The following is a 22535-nucleotide window of genomic DNA, read 5'->3' as shown; positions in this document are numbered from 1 at the left end:
AAAGGTGATTGCTGATTCTTTTGGTCCTAGTGTGAAGATGTCATGAGGTGGCGGAATTTTTGAGAGCTGAAGTCTAGCAAAGTGCAATAAAGTCACCCCAGGCATTATCTTCGGCAGAGATTAACACAGTTATCATGGTGCCCAAGTTGATTTTTGTGAGAGTAAGTTGTTAAAAAGAATTCACCTGATCTACAAAATTCTCTTAATTCATGTGTTGCCATGCTGTCTTTTTCTGTCACATATTTTCTATATAAAGAACCCAGTTTCAGGTATTTTGTATTAGTAGAAGTACATGGACTCAGACAATATCTGCAAAAGTAGATTATCTGTTTTTCTTGAAAACTGGGAGTGTCTAACAACTTCAGGCCTGTGTTCTGAAGGACTACAATCAACTGAACATGATGGTTGTCTGTTTTTGTTTTTGTTTTTAACCACAAAACTCACTATTCCTGCAGTCATGAGCCACAGATACCATCTATCATATCATTTAAGTGTAAAATACATTCTTCTACATCTAGGTATGGACGTTTCTTTTGTAATCTTACACCATAGTTCCATAACTACAGGGAAGGTGTGATATGTACCAATACTTGAGACTTCTGTCACCCAACCATTTCTTTTGTTTGTGTTATGTGTTTGGCTTCTGCAAGCATTTCCATTTATAGATGACTGTGTCCGTCCCATGAAAACAAGGCAACTACTTTTCAATATTTCGATACTATGATAACCCTAGGATTGGTCTAAAAGAAAAAGTTCCACATGATCAACATGTAGAGCATGCTTTTTCAGTAGTTGCCAAAATCAACTATTATTCTATTTAAAAATTTTTGTTGTAATTTGTCAATTTAAATAGGTTGTTGCCATGTGAGGAGTTTTATGATAAAATGTGTTTATAGTGAGATTTCTGACAAGAAGCTTGTGAAAACAGAATATTAGTCCATAACAAAAAAGAAAGACATTGATTTAATATAAAGTTATTTCACTATATATATATATCAATATTACTTGTTAGTATTAAATCTAGAGCTAATTTACAAGGGAGCCCTAGTGAAGAATACTTAATAGCAATAGTCTTGACTCTGATTTAAATAAAATCACTTACGAGACGTGTAAGCAATCGTGAGCAATAAGATGAAGAAAACTGGGAAAACCCAGTATTCCAAGAATTCAGAATCACTCAGACAAAGTGCTATTGAAAGTTCAAAAGGTGCCAGAGCAGTCTGTGTCCCGATTCCCTATCCATAAGCTGGGTAATCTCTTCAGAGGATGGTGTGATGAGACTGGGAGGTAGGAATTGGCTAGGCAGTTAGTAAAAAGACCCCAAAGAAAAGTATCCAGTTTCTTGGCTAAAAGTCAAAATGTCTTTGGGCCTCTTAGCAATATACTCCATTCCAAAGGCCAAAAATGTCAAAAATATTTGGGAGCTTTTATCTAACCCTTAAAAGATTTTAGGTTTATCTCTTCAGAGGTGGGAATATTAGAGTAGCCAAAAGCCCCATAAAAGAAACAAATCAAAGAAGAAGAACGAGCACATGAAGTTATCAGAAAAAAGTGATGGGGAGATATGGGAGGAGTTGGAGGGGGAAGAGGGCATGGATTTGATCAAAACACCTTATATGCATGTATGAAATTCTCAATAAGTTATTTAATTTTAAAATTTCTCTTCAATAATATTTTAATATTAATATTGAAATATAATATTTCAATTATATTTTAATATATTTTACATATAATTTTTATCCAGTGATATAGTTTTACCCTGCTATAATGCCTAAATGTAAATTTATAATTTCTCTTATCCAAAGGGAAATATATTAATTTATAGGTTTTGGGCTGAAAGAAATGCTAAGTTATGAGCCATTTATTTCTGCATCTTCTTTGTTTTAATTTTAACTTTCTGCTTTTGAGAATTCCATATATGATTACTGTCTTTGCACTATTTCTATCCCTTCTGTTTCACCACCAAGTCCTCCCATGTTCCTCCCACTCCTTCTATATTTATTCTCCTCTTCTTTGATTACTATTGTTACACATTCATATATACATACACACACATATCATGCACTGAGTCCATTTATTGGTCTTTTTGTGCACCCATATTTAGGGCTGTCCATTTGAGATTAGTCAACCTCTCAAAGAACTAGTTCCCAGAGAAAACTGATTCTCCCTCCCTCAGTGTACATTGATTTCTATGGCTTTTCCTCTTGAGTGGGATCCCATGAAATTTCCCCCAGTCACTTTGATATGTCAACTGGTTTTGTCATTTACAGATCTCTTTAGACTACCATAGAGTGACAACAATTTGATAGGTTTGTATCAGGCACACATTATTAAAACTGAGGTTCCATCTGGCATCAAAGGTAATCCAAATCCCGTGCAATCGTGATTAGATAGTACGGAGCTACTCTTCAGCTAGGATGAGATCAAGGGCTCTCTGCAGGTAGTCCAAGGAAAGAAACTAAACACATTTATTTACTGAGATGCAACATTGTTTGCAGGGATTGAACTGCATACTTATCACTAAATTGATACTACTTTAAGGTCAGTTTAATGTACGAGGATTCAATCACTGATTCAATGTGTGTGTTATCTGGTAGGTGTCCAATACTTTGGTTAAGCCTTCACAAGAAAATTAGAGATGATTAGTTTTTAAATCAAAGAAATTTATAGTCAAGGGGGAAAAATTCACACAATGATAATAATCAAGGAGTAAAGGGAAGAGGAAGAGGACAGGATGGAGGGGAAAGAGGAGAAGGAAGAGGAGGGAAGGATGGGGAAGAAAGGAGGAGGTGGGAAAGAGAAAAAGGAGACAGAGATGATAAAAAGGAAAAGAAGGAAAAGTAAAATAAAATACACAAACAGTAGCCTGTACAGTGTCCTGAGTTGGGTATCCTATACTAAAAAGTTTTTTAATGCAACAACTAAACTTATAAGTGTAAATTGACATTCACATATATTTGTTTAATATTTAGCATACATTATAGTTGAGTAAAACCTTAAACATTTATACTTAAAATAAAAGCAGGCATAAATGATGAAGAATTTAATAAAACAATGTATCCATTCTGCAAAAGCATTCAGAAATAGTCTTTGAGTTATTAAGATTCACCAAAGACAATTTCATAGAAGAGATGACAAGACAAAGTAGATTTTTAATGATGATGTATTGCAGACTCTCAATCAATAATGAAAATATAACTAGTTAAAAATGTCTGAGGAAAGTGTGGCTGTACATACCTTTAATCTCAGCACTTGGGAGGCTGAGGCAAGAGATATCTTGAGATTGAGGCCAGCCTGGTCTGCATAATAAGTTCTAGGTCAGCAGGGACTGCAGGGAGACCCTGTCTGAAAACAAACCAACCAACAAACAAATAAACAAGCAAAAAACAAGTATCTGAGGAAATACATTGCTCTAACTAGAGATAAATAGCCTGTTAATTGGAATATGTGATTATTAAAATACTTATATTTTATTCTGTGCCATATATTAACCACTGATCATGCATTCAAGCACACAGGGAGACACCATCATATGTTAATTATGAAATAATTTTCTTTTTTTGCTATTCTATGTATAACCTGCAAATGTACCTAAAGACCATAATTTCTAAAGTTTTGCAGAGTTCTGATTTAAGTACAGTTACACCTTTTCTGTTTTCTTTTTTTAAAACTTTTTAAAAAAAATTTATATATTATTTTTATTTTAAGTGTATGAGTGTACTACCCCCATGTATGTAAGTGCACCCGTGTCATTCAATGCCTGCAGAGTTTCAAAGAAAGCATCAGATCCCCTGAAACTGGAGTTTACAGATGGTTGTTAGCCACCATGTGGGTGCTGGGGACCAAATCCAGGATCTCTGCAAGAATAATCAATGCTTTTAACCACTGAGTCATCTCTCTAGCCCCAAAATAATTTTTTTTGGGTCATGAATCAACTAGGTTTCCAAGTAAATATCTATGAAAAAGTACATTATTCTGAAACTGTTTAAGATTTGAAATTAAAACTATATTTCCCTGAAAGATAATATTTCAGGCATATGAAAGTTTTAACATAAGCTTCTAGAAATGTAATTTTTGAGACCTGAGTTAATTTATTATGTTCAACATTGAAATAATTTTAGATTAAATATGATATTTTACAGTACTACACCTATTGTGAAATCATCCTCCTGAAGCAAAAAAAAGCCATGTTATTAAAAGAAGAAGAATATGGTCCTGGGGAGATGGCTTAGTGGCTAAGAGCACAGGCTGCTCTTGTAGAGGACCCAGGTTCCATTCCCAGCACCCACATGGCAGCTAACTACCATCCATAACTTCTAACTTCTGGGGCATTGCATGGCATGGTCACACTTACATACATACAGGCATTACATTCACACACATAAAACAAAAATAATAAATAATATATTTTCTGAACAAATAACACTGTACCATTTACAGTCAAGAGAAAAAAATATTATCTCTCTAAAGCAGAGGCCAGTAAATATCATATATAAGTAGGACATTCTATTCAATTTCAGAAAAAATATTATCAAATATTATCCTATATTTAAAGCAGTTACTCAACTTCTGAAAATATTTATTAGTATATGCCTCTTTTTAAAGTAATTTCCCCAATGAAGCAGTAAATACCATTGTTTATATTAATAAATTTTCTCATTTCCACTTTCTTATATGAATTTCATTCAATATCTGGTTATTTTCAGTCTATGTATTTGCAAGCAAAGTGTAATGAGAACTATTTAATTCATTTAGTACAAGCTTGAAATAACTGCAACTTCAATAATCTGTGTGCTTCCAGCACTAATGTGAAATTCAGACTATATTGCACAGAAAATTAGCTGAATCATATTTCTGTACGTTTATGTGCTCACATAAGGAAAAGGAATCATTTTTTCCATTTCTTTAATATTCATATGCTGAAATTTACAATACAGCATCTGAATCCATCACATCTTGAAAAGAACACTTTGTTAATTTAAAAATAGTACTTGCACATAATAAACCATTGTTGACAGAGGAAATGATCCTACAAGTACAGGGTCTAAAGAATGGAAAAGGTAATTACTGACTATCATACATACACCTTGACTACAGTGCATATAATAAAAGTCAAATAAATATATAGACAAAGAATAGTTCCCAGGTTGCCTCTGTTTTAAACCATTTTGATCTCTCCTCTCTACATGGTTAATTATAGCTTTCTCCTACTTTTTACTCACATGACAATCTGCAAAATCACTAGTCCTCATGATAGCTTCCATCTGGCTAAGAAAGTAAAGGTAGTTCTGAAGGGAAGTGGCAAAACTCAGTATGAAGGTGAGATGGTTGGAAATGTCATTATCAGATAGCATGCAGATTTGTTAAGGCCCATCGTGTGTAAATGTGTCCGAGAATAATGTTGTGTTAGTCAGCTTCAAATTTCTGCAACAAAATAACTGAGGAATTGGATATTCAAAGAAAAAATATTTATCATGGCTCAGGGTTCTTGAATTTCCAGCCCAAGAATATACAGCCTTGTGGCTTTAGGGTCATAGCCAGGATAGCACATCATGGTGGGAGGATGTGGTAGTGTTAGCCACTTGTCTCCAGCCAGGAAAGCAGGGAGACAGGGAAACACCAGAGTCCCATATTGCCAATAATCTAATGATTTTCCACTAGAACCCACAAGGTAAAGGTCCACAGCGTCTCCCAACAGTGCCAACTTGTGGACCTTTGAAACATTTAATTAAAAACCACACAAACGATAAAAATAATTGAAAAATCACAAATGCTTAGAAGTAAGGATTTTCTATATCCACTAAATATGCTGGCTTTTGTATGAATTAGTGTTGTGAAAACTGTGTTTAAAAATTAATTAATGAGGAATATTCTATATAGAAATGTATAGGACAAGGTAACTGATTAATACGAGGAAGTAGAAGAAAAAAGAAGCTTAAGAATGGGACTTGGTTTTATTATTAGCTACCAGTTGAGAAATGATAGAGTCCACACAGAGAAAAGTGGGTTTGGACATGTTTCGGTCCCAGGGGAAATAGACAACCGAGTAGAGAGATTTACTTGGCATCCTATAAATGATCTCAATATCCCAAGGAAGATAAGGGCTGATGATGAAGAACTGAATTCAACAGCGCTGAGATGAGAGGTAACCATCACATGTGCCAACAAAGGTCATGGGGGGAGGAATAATGACAGAGAGGCTAGAAGAGGTGGGTAACAGAGCCAGGCAGAGAGAGAAGCATTTATGGACAGTTGAGGAACAAGCAGCAATGAATAACAAAGGGGGGTAGTCAGAAGCACAGAGCGAGTTTTCAAGAATGTTAGCTAATATAAAGGGATGAAGTAAAATACTGTCTATTGGAATTAATAACAGCGTGCTAATTACATTAGTAGAAGCAGTATCAGAAGCGTCTTAATTTAGAGGATTTTAGAGAAATGTGTGATAAAAGAAGTAGCAGAAGGCAAATGTCCATCATTTCAGAATCAGCTAGTAAAGGAACTACTCAAATGGCCTCTGTTTCTGTTACTTGCACTGTGTCCACTGGCTAATGGAGATGCTATATAGTTACCATTAACCTATGCTGTTAACTAGTCATATTCCTCTTCTCTTGAGCTAATGAATTGTTTAATTCAGTGTTTCTCTAACTGGGATCTGTAGCCATGTTCTCAGCGCCCAATTTTCTATAAGATATAAGAATTCTTTTTTTAAAAGGCCAGCCTGGTCTACATACTGAGTTCCAGGACAGCTGGGGCTACAGGGAGACCCTGCTTCAAAAAGATAAAAAAAAATTCTTTTATTGAGCTTTTTAAATTTCATACATTTCTCAATCAAATCCAGATCCCCTCCCTCATCCATGCCTCCCCCATACCCTACAGAACTCCATGCACTCTACTATACATGCTAAATCCTATTCATTCAGGTGTTTGTACACAAATGTCTTTTAGTGTAAATGCATCCACTGGAGTCTAGCCAGCCCATCCAGTTCTCCTATGTAAGTCATACTCTCCCTCACCCAGCATCAATCAGTCTCAAATAGTTCTCAGTCTACACCAAAAGAATAAATAAATGTTTTTCTTTATGAAATGTTTGTATTTCTCACAATTTTGAAGAAAAAATATTGATAAATTTACTTTATTTAGGATTTTTCTCTTTGCTTTTAAAGAAAGGTGAATATTTAAAAAGGCATCAACAGAATTCATGTATTATTTTGGTCAAATCTACATTGATCATTTAATTAAGTCTAATTAAACAAACACCATCAGCACTTCTACAGAAAGCAAAAAAATATGACAACTGCTCTGGGCATGCCAAGTGCGTTTTGCAGCATGTTAACCTTTATGGTTTTTTGCTCAATATATTCTGAAAGTCAATCAATACCTGGGAAGGTCTTGCAGAGAACTTGCAAAATACCATAGGAATGCCATAAAGGATATGAGATCACTGTAATAGTTGAATCTATTCCAATAACATTTCACTCCACCAAAGATTCTATACAGATTTAATGTAAGAAATATTTATAAACACAATGCATACAACAATAACTAATAAACAAAGCAAACATAAATCATCACCAATAATTTATTTTAAACATTTATATCTGTACCAATTTTCCACAAAATCTGCATATAATCAACTTAAAATTGTCCAGCTTTGTAATGGAAATGAAATATTTATTAAGCAAATAATGCATGAAAAAATCAGCCATTTCTTCCAAATCTATTATCTTGCCAATAATTCAACTGAATGTGACTTTCTATTGACATATTCAGATTGATTCTGGCTTTATGATACATCTCTACAAAGTGCACAACTGTGAATACAAAACTGACGCATGAAGTAAAACAGAATTAATTTAAATAATTTTAATAACATCATTTTCCATAGCTCCATATTTTATCTAATTCAAAAAGACTTCTCTGAAAAATGCTTTGGTTCATGTATGAATGACAACTTTATTCTGCAATCTTTCTCTGAATCACTTTAGTCGTCAGTGTTGTTCAGTTTATGGTAATGAGATTTACCCTCCACTTCTTATGACATTTATGTCAGGTAAAATTATTTTATAATTTCCTATGCTAATTACTAAAGGACAGAAACTGAATTGTTGAGGTGTTCAATTGTTCCAACTTTGATAAGTATATAGCAAGTGCTTGTGCTAATCAACAGAAAAAGGAATATTTCTACTTGTAAGAGCACTTTTCCTTTCATAGTTCATTAAACCTTTTTAATTTTAACAACTGCATATGTCCCTCACTTATCTTCTAACAATCTTGCTTCAACTGCCCCCATTAAATTTCTCATGAGCATTGGTTTAGAACCTCTGCCAGCACGGACAGTAGATTTTGTCTTCAGAGAATGCAACATCATTATTCAATACATCAAAACCATGTCTTCACCATATATTCAGAGGCTGCGTGACCAATCCTGCAGAGGGGCCGCCTGTGTAGGAGACACATATTTGTATCTGCCCTTCATGATCCAAATGATTTATGTGTCCTTTTCTGAACTGCTGAGCCTCATTGTTTATTTCTTCATGATCAGCACTTATTAATGCTCTACTGCATAAGGCTTTGTTATTACATTATCACACTACGTTCAAGTGCTTTTATGTTTTTCTCACCAAGGAAACTATGACATCCTTGATGCAGGAACTATATCTTATCCACCTTTATAACTTCTTTCCCTAATACCATAAATAACACACAATCAATACACAATGAACCTCAGAGGGATTTCTCACTGAAAAGTGTTTTTATTTTTTAAATCTAACTTGGCATTTCTGCTCCTGTTTTTGTTTTTTGGCTCATTGTTTATTGATATTAATAGACTATTTATATGTAAGATCTGATATATCTTTCATCTATGAAATAAAATAGTTCACTTCAGTTGACACTTATAGCTACCATCAAAATCCACCTGACTATATTGTTTTTCAGCTTTCCTGGCAGATGACAGCCAAATGGTAGGTGTAGGTAGGCCATTTATGATATTTCTTGGTTTAAGCCTTAAAGCAGAGCATGTATATTTGTTTACATCTCTTTTCACCTACTCCAGAGTGGGGACATCTGTGCTTTCACAAGGGATTCGATGGCGCACACAGAGGTGATGGTACAGAGGTGAAGGTACAGGAAGAATTAATGAAACTGAACTATATCAATTATAAAACACAAAGCACTCTGCTGGAGTATTTTTACATGGGAGAAAAGATTTCTTAACTTAACTGTGAGCCTGGTGGGAAGGCATGGCAGCAGGGGACCTCCTGCACAAGTCCCATGCAAGCTCAAACCAGACAAAATCCCAGGACAGACATGGGGAAATGGGTAAGAAACCCAAACCCAACATAAGAACTTTTGGCAACTGATGGCAGCTGGGCAGAGTAGAAAGAATCTCTTTCGAGGATGGAACTCATGGTGGGCCCAGCAGATGAACCTACACTGAACGGCATTTGGGAACACAAATTAGACACTATTGGCCTCCTTATATATAATAGAGTACATTAATGTGGGTGTGGTGCAGTAAGGGGGGGTGCGAATAAGGGAGTAGATGCAAATACCATCAAATTATACTGTATGAAAATCACAAAATTTCAATTAAAAACTTTTTCTTAAAAAAAGAGGTCGTCTTGACTATAGGAGCAGGAGCTTAGGTCTCTGACTGAATAAAAAGGAAACTGAAAATTAAATTTTTAGCAGCTTGGTTTTCAGACAACCTTGCAGAAATTCCTTTGAAAAAATAACTGCATACATTATTAGAAAAACATTTAATTATGAAAAGCGTGCATTTTCCATGTATCATATATAGCATAGATATACACCCATATTAAAGAAAGAGCATTAAGTCATTAATACATCATGATTCCTATGGTTCTATATAAAAAAATAAATTATGCTGAAAATAAATTGTTCAGCATTAAGAGCACTGACTACTCTTGCAGAGGACCCCTATGGCAGCGAACAGCCATCTGTAACTCCACTTCCAGGGTATCTGACACCCTCTTCTGACCTCCACATGCACTGCACGACACAGGTGCACTCACATGCATGCAGGCAATACACTCATACACATAAAATTAGTAAAATAAAATATTAAAACATTATACAGAAACAATCTTTTTGGGTGGAGAGAAAAAAAAACACCTTAAATGGGAGCAAAAAATGGCATTTACAGGTAATTGCAAGTCAAAGACTCAGACATTTAAAAATATTTTATTTATTATTTTTATTTTATGTGTATGCATATATTGCTTGCATGTAGGTAAGGGCACCTGTATTATGCAATGCCCGCAAAGGACTGAAGAGGCTGTCAGATCCCCTGGAACTGGACCTATGGAGTGTTGTTAGCTGCCATGTGGGTGTTGGTATTCAAACTCGGGTCTTCTGCGAGAACAATCAGTATTCTTAACTGCTGAGCCATCTCTCCAGCCCCCTCAATCATACATTTTTTCAATAGCTGTGGTTATAGCCAGAGATTCAAGTGACATGCATCCGTGGAATAGCTACTAGTACAAGACAGAGATGTCTCTGTCCTAGTCCTCATCATCCACATGTGAGTGAATGCTGTAATTTTAAGGACATTGGAGATAAGTGGGATGTACTCATACATCTCTGAACCACTGTCATCTCCTTTTGTCCCATCTTTCTCAAATGCTCTTCCACAGTAACCAAAGTGATTTCTTTAACAAAATGAAAATTTCCATTATTCTTAGAATTAAATGCAGGCTTGACAATGACCTTTACCTGGTCTGACTTCCTGCCGTCACCATCTATCACTGTCTTGTAGAACCCCCAATGGACTAGATCTCTTTTGCATCACAGTCTCTGCATGATACAAAATTCCCACAAATATTCACATCGTTCTTTACCACTTTTTGTTATTTATTTAATAACCACGTGATTGGAAGAAGCATTTCATTACAGCTTTCTTTACCACTTTTTATTTCTGGCTTGGCCCAGATTTCATCTGTTCAGTGACAAGCCTTTGATTTTCCTATACTTTCATTAAACTGCACTATTTTTCTCTTCACGTGTTTCCCCAATTAGGATGCACTTTTTTGTGTATAAAGACAGTATAATTGTGAGTACCAGAACTCATAAATGGACCCGAAAGTGACAATATCAATGGAGTATATTGTTTTGTATAATAAATAATTTTTTATTTCATCATTCCAGATCAGGATAATGAATGCAAAGTTTGATGGTCTCTTGATTTCATTGAATTGACTTGTAGATAGCTCAGAGACTAGCCATCCTACAAACAAGTAATCCAGTAGAGTCTCTTAATAAATAATAAGATAAATTCATTAAGCAAATATGAGAATAAAAAACACACACCAGATTTTCAGGTTTTGAAGATGACAAAATGAAGAAAAATATAACTAAGCAGAACTTTAAATAGGGCAAGATACAGACTTTCATAGTCAGGAAACACATTAAAATATGGAATATGCTCATCCCAATTAAAAATTTAAAAAATCCTCATATGAAAAGAAAAATGTGGGAAGACAAGTGATATTTTTAGAAATAATTATTCCTCTTAGTCACAGACGAGATTTTTCTTTACTTTTAATGAACATTATTGAAACTTCTATTCCTGGACTCAAACAGTGCCTAATATGATCCTTCTCTCCAGGAAGCCTGGTCTAGCTACTCTGCAAGTTTAAAAGATGAATAAAATATTGCTCCTATGTACAGGTGTCTTTTCTCCATTCAGGAGATTACACAAGTACATTAACAAGTAGAGTAAGGAAGAAAAATGAAGCAGTACTTTAGGGAAAGTCATGAGTAAGATGACCTGGATCTCACAGCATGAAGAAACACTTTCTGGAATGGCAGGTGATGCAATGAAGTTAGTTTTTACTTCAAACAGTAATCTTGATTTCACCAATAATACAGTCTATAAAATCTAGCTGAGGAAATGGAAGTGGATTGTTTGTGTTTTTGGTTTTTAGGACTGAGGTAAAAATAATATTTAGACATTTTCAGTTTGGGATAAATTGCTTTAAATATTGAAAAGGGAGAAATAAATATTAAGCCATTGTCTCTTTCTCTAAGTGTTTCCTATATTATCTATTAAAATTGTTTTGGTAACTGTTTTCTTTATATTGAAACTCCTCCAAATCTCATTCAAATTTTAAATTTGACTAAGTTGTAAAGTTGTTCAAAGTAGTTTCAGCTAAAATTTTGATAAGTTAATATTCAGTAGACTCTAACTTTAAATGAGATATGGGCATTTCTTCTAAAACACATTATATAATCTTATGTTGAGGGAATGCCTTTTACAAAATGGACAGACTCTGGACTACTGACTTTTCATTAACCTTGCAACCAAAAACCCTATTGCAAACAAGCTCACTGAGGCATGTGCTCTTGTGACCTGGGAATATGTATGTATTTCATCATCTAAGTTGTGAATAAATGTATCTGTAAGCAGCATAGTTTGCAATAGCCCGTGACCAGACACTTCCCAATGGACCGAACCACAAATTCTTGCAATTAAATGAATGAATATCATAATCAGAAAGTTGAGAAACAAAAAGCTACACATAAAAAACAATAGTTCACTATTCAATTCATGTGAAGCTTAAAAGCAGACGAAGCTCATTGGTGGCATGGTGATGTCAATGTCCGAATTGCAATCATATAGAGATTGGATGAGAAATGCCTAAAGGAGGGAAAACCAACCTTCTAGAAGCTCTGGAATATTGTTCTTCTTGATCTAGTTACATAGAATACTGTTCATGAAAATGCAACACTAGGTATGCATATTATCTATATTCTTATCTGAATATCTTATTATATCAAAATAAAATTTCATGTGTTGCAACTTGGGAGAGGGAAATATATGAATGTCTATAATTTCTATTACATATTATAATCACTCATCTACTTACCAAGTGTTAAAGGGATAATTTATCTTATAGACATACACTTTTTAGTGGGGCAAACTATTGTATTTTTAAGTAATTTAAGAAAAAATATGGACTTCAAGTCTAACGAGATGGCTCAGCAGTTAAAAGCACTTGCCCTTATTAAATACCTGGGATTGGTTCCCAGCACACACACACACATGGTAGCTCACAACTGTCTGTAACTCCAGTTCCATGGGATTCAACACTCTTTCTGATCTCCTCAGATAACAATCATGCATATGGGACACATATATACATGCAGTCAAACACTCTTTCACATAAAATGATGATGGATGATAGAGATGATAGATAGATACATAGATGATAGATAGATACATAGATGATAGATAGATACATAGATGATAGATTATTGATAGATAGAAGATAGATGATAGATAGATGATAGAGATAGATGATAGATAAATTAGATAGGATAGATGATAGACAGACAGACAGACAGACAGACAGACAGACAGACAGACAGATAGATAGATAGATAGATAGATAGATAGATAGATAGATAGATACCTCCTTTTCTCTCAACAATACCATCACTAACAAAGTTGAATTTGGGTATGTTTATGTAGGTTTTTTGCCTTTCAGATGTTTAATTAAAGAAATGCTGTTACTGATGAAAGAATATCAGACTACTTTTCTCAGGACATATTTCTAAAAATATGAATTTCATTCTTAGAAGAGAGCATTCTCAAGAGCAGAGGATGAAAATGGACTTTTCATGGAACTCAGCCATGATTTCAGAGTAATTTTCTCTGCTAAATTATTAAACCCTCATAATTACAATTACACCTATAATTACATTGCAAAAAGTAACCTCTAGCAAAGATAATAGACACTCTGAGTTTAAATTAGATTTGGGAAATTTAGCACACACTATGTTTTACCAATTTTCCTCATATACATTTATTCATGAAAAATTCTCAAATTCCCTTCAGGGGTCACTCTTACTTAATGAATAGACATAGAAATTCTTAATTGTGCAGTACATAAAAATCAAAATCTACACACAGCAATAGAGTCAAAGTTGAATTATGGATATTGTGAATTATATATATATGTATTCACATAAAAACACACACATACCTAATTTTACTGAGATTTAATGTAATAATCTATTAACTTGAAATAGGCAAAATGAGAAGAGTCACAATAAATATGTGCAAGTCTACTAGAATGCAGATCTTTTGGATGCTAATTTTGAAAAATTAAAGGAGAAATTATACCTCATAGAGAAGCAAGTGAAATAACAATAAGTTGAAATTCTCCATAACTTAGAATTTACTTTGGAAGATTATTTGTTACTAGTATAAATTAAGAATTTCAAGGAAGAAAAAAAGATATGAATAAAAATTTCAAATGATAATTACATTCATTCATTCATTAGCCAATAAATATTCAGTATGTACATGGCACCAATCTGTAACCAAATCAAACATCTCTGCCCTGATAAATTTTATATATTAGAAGAAAAATCAAAATAAAGAATGTATGAATAGCATACAAAGTATATTGTATAGCATATGATATTGAGTAATAAGAAAGAAAAAATGGTGGTTATAAAGTAAGAACAATTGTGAGCAAGAACATTTATAGTTAATATGGTCAAAATAGATATGGTTGATAAAATGGCATACAAGAAATAATCCATGATTCATTTGTAGAGGGGAAAAATCAGTTCAAATAGAAGGTAAGTAACACAACTAACTTTAGGTCTCAACTCTTCTAGAAAGCCTTCCTAGATCCCACTTAGCTCTGACTTGGCCAGGTACTGCTATGATTTGGACAAGTGTCTCTCAAAAAAATCTATGTGTTGAGTTTCAGTTCCCAGAGCAGTGCTCACAGGAAAGACATGGCAGGATCTGTAGGAGGTTGCGCCTCTTTAGGTTATTGAGAGGTGTTCCTGCAAAGAGGATTGTGGCACTTTGGCCCAGGTCTTCCTCTGTGTCCTAACCAGGCCATGAGCAGTTTGCTTCACCACATATTCCCCATTACTGTCATACTGCATACATAACAGATCCAATGAAATAGGTCCACCAATCTTGAACTTGAATCAAAATAAACCTTGTTCCTTAAAAGTTAATTATCACAGGTAATTGTTAAAATTAAGAAAAATACAAGTGTTTTCTATGTTGTTTGCACAGAATACAGCACTAAACCCTATAAAACCTTTTTATTTCTCCATATTTATATAGTTATATGTTTTTTATATTTTATTTATTATTTTTATTTTATGCATATGAGCGTATTACCTGTGTGTATGGAAGTGCACCTATGTAGTGCAATGCCCATGGAGGTCAGAAGAGGGTGTTGGATCCCCTGGAACTGGAGTTATGGACAGTTGTTAGCTACCATGTGGGTGCATGGAACCAAACTCAGGTCCTCTGCAAGAGCAGCCAGTGCTCTTCACCACTGAACCATCTCTAGTCCCTCTTATTTATATGCTTTCTTAGCACTTGGCAACAGCGATGTGTCTGGTTATGAGTTATCCTTTGTTCCTAAGAAGATTAGACATTAAAAAGCCAACCATTTATTGAAAGAAGGATGGATCATAAACAGGGCTCAGACCCCTGTACAAAAAACAAAAAACAAAAAAAAAACTTAGCAAAGGGTTTTTTTTGAATAATCAGATCCACAGAAGATAGCAGTTACAGAATGTTTCTGCTTCTGAATCATTCTGTAAAATTGTCAGATCTTTTATATCATTGAGGTAATTTAGCCTAAAATTTGCTGTTTACAAATTAAATAAGAAATATTAACTAAATCAAGTTTTATTTTAAACGAGCAGTGGTACAAAGACTGTTCCTTTTGTTTGTTCTCAATGGCATAACCCATTAAACCTTTCTTTCTCTGTCTTCCTCACTTAATAAAATAAAGACCACAGGGAACTGGGAGTGGGTAATCAAAGCAGCAGAACAATGCTCTCTCTCTCTTTCAAAACAGTTCTTTTAGTACATTGGAGAAGAAAGGCCAGGAATCAGAGGCTGACAGCAGGTGAGAGAAATGGTCCTTTTAAGTACTTTGATGTCAGGCTAAACTGAAACCAGTGAACTAGTACAGAAGTCAAAAGAGTCTAAGAGTCCAAATTCGATATCTGAAAATAGGATGAGGTAGCAGAAAAGCTCTGAACTAAACATGCGTGATCTCTAGTTACAAAAACTAACTTCAAAAGAAAGCAGAAGAAAATGGAGATGGCAGTAATTCCTGCTACTGCAGATTCCTCTAAGGTTTTCTTTGAGTGTTATGATTATATACGTATATATCTGTAATTCAATATGCTAATACAGACAACAGCTTTACAATTTATAAATAAACATTGTAATCAGTATCATCATGTAACAATTAAAATTAACATCTGTTTTAAGCTTTTATATTCTCAAAATGGGATTGTGGCAATATGCCCTAATTACAGGAATGTGTTTTCAATCATAGACTAAACCTCTCCAAAAAAATGAAAATGAAAACCCAAAATAAAACATGAAGTAAAAGTTTTCAGAAAATTTCTATTAGTTGAAAATTCTGCCTCATCTATTTGAGCACATTTGGAAATAGAGTACTTTACTGGCATGACCGTAGTGTGAATCTGTGTGTGTTCTTCATTCCACAAAGAGACTTGCTACTTACAGAACCAAAAAGACATAAAAAATATATTTATGGAACTGTCTTTTGTTTTTGCTCTTTGCTCTTACAGGCTTTTCAGCATTTTTGTATCCTTCTATTTAGATTGAAAGTCCCTTCTTTTATTGAGGAAATTATTTTTTTCCCCACTTCCTGACATTCTAGGCCTGTGACCTGAGCTTGGTCAAGTCTGCTTGGTCTGCTCAGCCAGTGCTGACTAATCAGGGAAATTTTTACCAACCAGTGATCATTTTCAATGCTTGGATGCCTGTTTAGTCATTACAATGCAGGGACAATTATTCCTGGCATCCCAAAGGTAGAGGTCAGATGTTTCTAAATATCTTCCAATGTATATGACAGCCCCTCCCTGATGAGGAATTTTCTGATCTAAAATGTTAATGAGAAACAGGCTTTATAACTTTTCTGCCTTTAAATCATACACAGTGAAATACCATAAAGTTAGAATAATTTTCCCATGGTCCCCAATACACAGACACCTTTATAATTGCTTCTGAAACTATATATCTACTTTAATGTTAACAGAGAAAAATCCTATCATGTTTCTGTCAACACTGTAGTCTGCCTATTAACTACAGAGATGAGTAATACATAAAAAGAACAAACAAGACAGAGGAGTAAGGATTTGCAAAGAGATTTCTGTGGGAATAAATGATTTTAAGTTGAGGGTGATGGCTCACTATATAAAATATTTTCTGTAACAAGCATGAAGAATTGAGTTTGATTCCCCAGAACCCACTTAACAGCTGGGTATGTTGCCACATGTCATTCTATCTCAAAAATACGGTGGAGAGTGACAGAGGAGACCACACATCAACCTCAGTCCTCCACATATGCACATGCACAGGTGAATGCACACACAAACACGTGCCCACATACCCATACACCACAGAAAAAGATGACATAGGAGGAGGAGAGGAGGGGGGAGACATAGGAGGAGGGGGAGAGGGAGAAGGAGTTGTGTAAATGGCCAAGAATATTACGAAATGCAGCTTGGAAATAATGTGGTCAGATTTGAAAGTGTCTTGCACATCATAGGAATCTGGATTTTGCCCTCCGAATGACAGCAACTGTTTAAAGGAAAATATTGTTAAATGAGAAAGAGAAATATGTTTTCCTATGAAGAAAATTCTGGAATAACTTTGTTTGATAATCTAGTATTATCAGACCACATAAGAGGGGAAGAGGGGAAGAGAAAATCAGTGGCCTGGAAATGAGGAGTAGCCACCTTAACCATGATGGGAGTGGACAGCAAAGGCCAGCAGAGGATTTAAACCAGTTCTTGAGATTTTCTAACCCACCTGTATAAAATGAGTGCATTTCAGTATTATGATATGAATCAAGACGTTAAGAAAAGACTAAATTCATTCACATATTTGTAATAATTTCTAAGAAATAGCCAAAGAAAAACATGATAACTTGTCAATGCAAAAAAGAATAAATAATATAACAGGAAGACATGCTATCTACATAATTTCTATATAATTTCCAATATGTAGAGAAAGTTTGTGGCATTACCTGACCCAGAACTTCATTATAGGTAATTGTTGCTTTAGTATTTGTAACAGGGCTGTCATAGATGATAGCAATCTTATCTCCTTGGCCATTTTCAATATGACGATCAAGAGCATTGTAGCAAATGTTAAGCATCCCTTCCACAAACCTGAAACATAATTGGAAAATAAGAGTTAATGATTCTTTTCACAATATATTTTTGTTTAACTAGTTTTCAATGTTTCTGGCTTAACAGAACTGACCTGAGGACAGTTTTTTTTTAACTGTATGCTCTGGCAGGTAATGATGGCCGTAAAGCACATATTTAAAATGACACAGTGAACACTTTTACTTTAATAAATATATATTTATTTTAATGTACATCAGAAAAAATACATTTCACACTTCAAGCAGACAATTTTGTGGGTTTTACTGCTTAGAATGAAAGTGGAGTATATAGTACCAGGGTAATCTATTTTATAAATGTATTTTATACAGATGGAATGAATGGTATGTAAGTGTAGTGCAGACACATTTGAGATTGTGAAAAGGGAAGTGGTAGATGTATGGCAGAAGCTTACAGTTGCTACAAGTAGGCTGAAAAAATTCAATTCTTTGAAATATAGGTAGATATATAGCTTCAATTAAATGTGATGTATATATCTTCTTGCATTGCATACAGAGTACATATGTTCTTGTATTCACAACTTCAGTAAAGAATGAGCTTGTGCATAAAACTGTAGTTTAAAAAAACCTTTGCAACATATATTAATTGGTCAATGATTTCATAAAGACAAATATATCTTATAGATCCACTGGATATTAATAGAGCAACAAAATATTAATAATTCATGGAAATAGGGAAAACTGGAGTTAGAAAATACACTATTAAATCGCTTAGTATCAACTGCACATCTCCAGAGTCTTGTGTCAAATGAAGTTGTGAATAAAATCAACCACATATACAGTAGTCAAATTAAGACATATAAGTCACAAGATTTAGCCTGACAATCAGATGGTGCAGTTCACTTCAATAATACAGAATATGACAACACCAAAGCACAATATATAATTAATGCAATGATTCTGAATTTCCAGGAGTGATAGCTACAATGCTTATTCAAAACCTATTTCTCCTTCTTTTTGCCCTATTTTCATCAAAAATAGTATCATTCTGTTGCTCACTACTCCATGAAAGGAGAGTATGTCTCTTGATTTTAATTCACTCAATTACTGGCTTTGGCTAACACAATGTCAGCAGGCACAATACAGATGTGTCAGTGCACACGGAAGTAAAAGAGGGATTCAGTATGGTGTAAACACAAACACTTGGATGGTACTTTAGCAGATGCATCACAGCCATCTAACAAAACAATTGCAGTGGCTTCCCACTGGGGCCTATATTCTCCCCTGCCACGGGGGGGTTGGTCTGGTCTACAGTACCAGATGTGTGTTCCACCCCTAGAAGCGGGCATTAAATCCAATCCAAAATTTGCTGGTTGTACATACACTAGACATTCCACTATTGAGCCAGCAGGAATGTCTTGTTTGGTATGTTGATAGTGCAACACACGGGATCCCCTGTGATCTCCATATTGCCTTTTGGCACCATGAAAGCCACTCATCCAGTGTCAGGGAGTTTCCAGTTTACTCCACACTTGATTTCTCCTTCTCCTGCACTCACATCAAGCAGTGTCTTCAGCAATGCGGTCCTTTTATCCATTTCTGGCTTACAACCAGCATTATTGGCAACAGCCTTTATTGTTTTGGGGACCTCTATGGCCCCTCAGGCCAACAGCTCATAGGGGCCAACATCTCATTTTACAACCATATTGCTTCTGGAAGGGCTTTCTTCCATCTCTGTAGGGTTCCTTCTGTGCTTAAGGCATTTTTTTAATTGTGTTTTTGTTTGTTTGTTTGTTTGTTTGTTTGTTTGTTTTTTAAGAACACACTAGGTCCAGATAAAGCTGCCCATACATGCATGTGGTCTAAGTTCTGGTTCATCACTATACTTCCCTGACACCAGTGGGAAATGAGTTAGGGTGAAATTTTAGGATTGAGTTGGGTTCCCCATACTCTGTCCTTAATGAGAAGGTTTTTTACCTCATACTCCCCATGTGACCACCTTAACTTAGATATAGCAAAAGTTCAAACTCCACATATAAACTTCCTGACACAATCAGAGAAGACAGTGATTCCAGGCTGTCTTCTTCTAACCTGGCAAGAATAGATGCCTAGAAACTCTGCTGTACTTTTACTGATGAGGACAAAATTAGAACTAATGTTTTCCATGGTGTTTGACCTGATTGGGGTGGTTGTTAGTTAACATTTTCTGGCTTTCCATTTCTTTCTTCTTTTACTCTAGGACAGAGGTTTTGATGTGTCGTATTATTAATTGTATGTCTTTTCATGCTTCCAAATTGCCAGTTTCTCTAGAAGCCAGTCTCGGATGTAGAAACAAATAGAAACTAAAGAACTCATTTCTATGCTATTCCTTGTGCCCCTGAATTCCTAGCTGACTATCCTCATTTTTCTGCAGTTTTCTTATCTGGGCTTGAAATATGAAATTCTAGCTTTTCACTGTATTTTGCATAATGGATTAGGGGAAGGATATTTTTGCCATTTTGTACTGAAGCAAGATGTCTCTAATTTTTATTGAACCCTTACTTTTAGGCCAAGATTTTATGTGTATAAACCTACTTTAAAATGTCTCTGGATGGTGAGATGCCTCAGGGAGTAAAAGTCTAACAATCTTTCAATCCCCAGAACATATAAAAAGCAGTGGCACATCTGTAACTTCACCGCTCCTAAGGTAAGATGGTAGGTGGAGTCAAAATCATCCAGAAGTTTGTGGGCCAGCTGGCCTAGAGTACTCAGTACAGCAGAAACAAGAGAAAGCCTACCTCAAAAGCAAGGTGGAGGGGCTAGCTATATGGTTCAGTCCATAGAGTGCTTGCCTAACATGGAAAAGGCACTTGATCTGATTCCCAATACCACATAAAATCTGGTGTGGCAGCACGCTTATATAATTCTAACACTCTGGAGGTGGTGGCAGGAGAAGCAGAAGGTCAAGGCCATCCTTGGCTATATATTGAGTTCATCCTGGGCTACATGTGACCCTGTCTCAAAAACAAAACAAAACAAAAAACAAGGTTAAAGAAGAGAAGCTACTCCTAAAAGTTGTTACCATCATCTGACTTCCACAAGCATGCATTTTGGAATACTTGCTGTAGCATGTATAAAGCATGTGCATGCACACATACACACACATGTGCACACACACAATAATAAGAAAAAAAATTAAATCTCTATGAAGTAGCTACTACTGTTATCAATCTCATTTTATGTACAAGGAAACCAATGATATTAACTGGCTCGAGGCACTTTAAACAGAACCAAACCCTTAAAAATTATATAAAAGACACAAGTAATTCTCAAAAGAAATTAGATTTTGTATATTGTTTGCAAGTTTTAGATATTTCATTATTTAATTTACTAGCTCCTCGTGTTTTTTCTCTTTTAAGAGTATGCACAAAGAAAATGTTTTTTTAAATGTCCTTTGTAGCAAACAAAAAGAAAATCTAAAGAGGAGGAAGGACCTACAAATGATATTCTGAAAAACTGCTGCAGGAGCTGGCAAACTGCTACGGCTCCAAGGAGGCTTCGGCTAGTGAATGCACAGTGCACACTGACCTAGTACCAGTGCAGATACATTGTAGTCACTGGATCTAGTGAACTGCATGGGATTCCTCAGTTCAAAAATCTGATTATTCTACTATGACAAGATTCTTATTTCCCTCTAAATCAAACTACTTTAGTAAAGGTCAATTAAAAACTTTCTATGTGCCATCCCTTTACTGCCCCTTCTAAATTCATAGGTTTTAAATGAGTGTCTCTCCAAATTTTAGAAATAACTAATGGTCACTACAAAAAATTCACTTTACTGTATTTTACTTTACTGTTTCAAAGTATAAATTTTAAGGTATAGATAATGTGATATTTTGACTTTACATTAACTATTGCACTATGAGTATTTTCCAAGGCTGAAAAAATTTCAAAAATCATGTTTAGCTAGTGACTTAATAGTCCATTCACTTGCTCCTCAATAACAAAGCTAAAACTGTGTGGCTGCAAGTTGCCTTTCATGGCATTATCATTATTGAAATAATCTAAGATGCTGTATCTTGTAGTGAAATGTTTGTCATGTTGCTTTTTCAAAATACATTTTAGGCTGCAGTCCTATAACATAATGTAATATACTATAATATATACATAGACACGTATTAACATCAGATAATCAAATCTCTTTCTGTAAATGTTGAACTCATTTACACTACCATCAGCATTTCATCACACTCCCTAAATAATGATTATTTTCTTTAATATGAAAAGTAAAAATAGTTTTAATTTTTTTCTTGTTTACAATCCTGGATTAAGTAGAGTATCAAATCAATTTTTAAGGCTCTGTATGTAGGATATTGA

The 22535-nt window shown here is 34.8% G+C and overlaps 1 protein-coding gene across 2 annotated transcripts in view; it reads right to left on the bottom strand.

Moving 5' to 3' along the window:
* Acss3 (acyl-CoA synthetase short chain family member 3) overlaps positions 1 to 22535 on the bottom strand; it is a 169600-nt gene that overhangs the window by 120322 nt on the left and 26743 nt on the right. For both annotated transcript variants that reach the window (XM_008852196.3, XM_029555689.1), the window contains exon 2: positions 18078 to 18222. In XM_008852196.3, the coding sequence (XP_008850418.1) occupies positions 18078 to 18222 (145 nt within the window). The remainder of the gene's footprint in view (positions 1 to 18077; positions 18223 to 22535) is intronic.

This window comes from Nannospalax galili, unplaced genomic scaffold, assembly GCF_000622305.1.
Source record: "Nannospalax galili isolate Female #2095 unplaced genomic scaffold, S.galili_v1.0 scaffold390, whole genome shotgun sequence".
NCBI lineage: Eukaryota > Metazoa > Chordata > Mammalia > Rodentia > Spalacidae > Nannospalax > Nannospalax galili.
The sequence above is the reverse complement of the archived record's forward strand: the minus strand, read 5'-3'. Positions and strand labels throughout refer to the sequence as shown.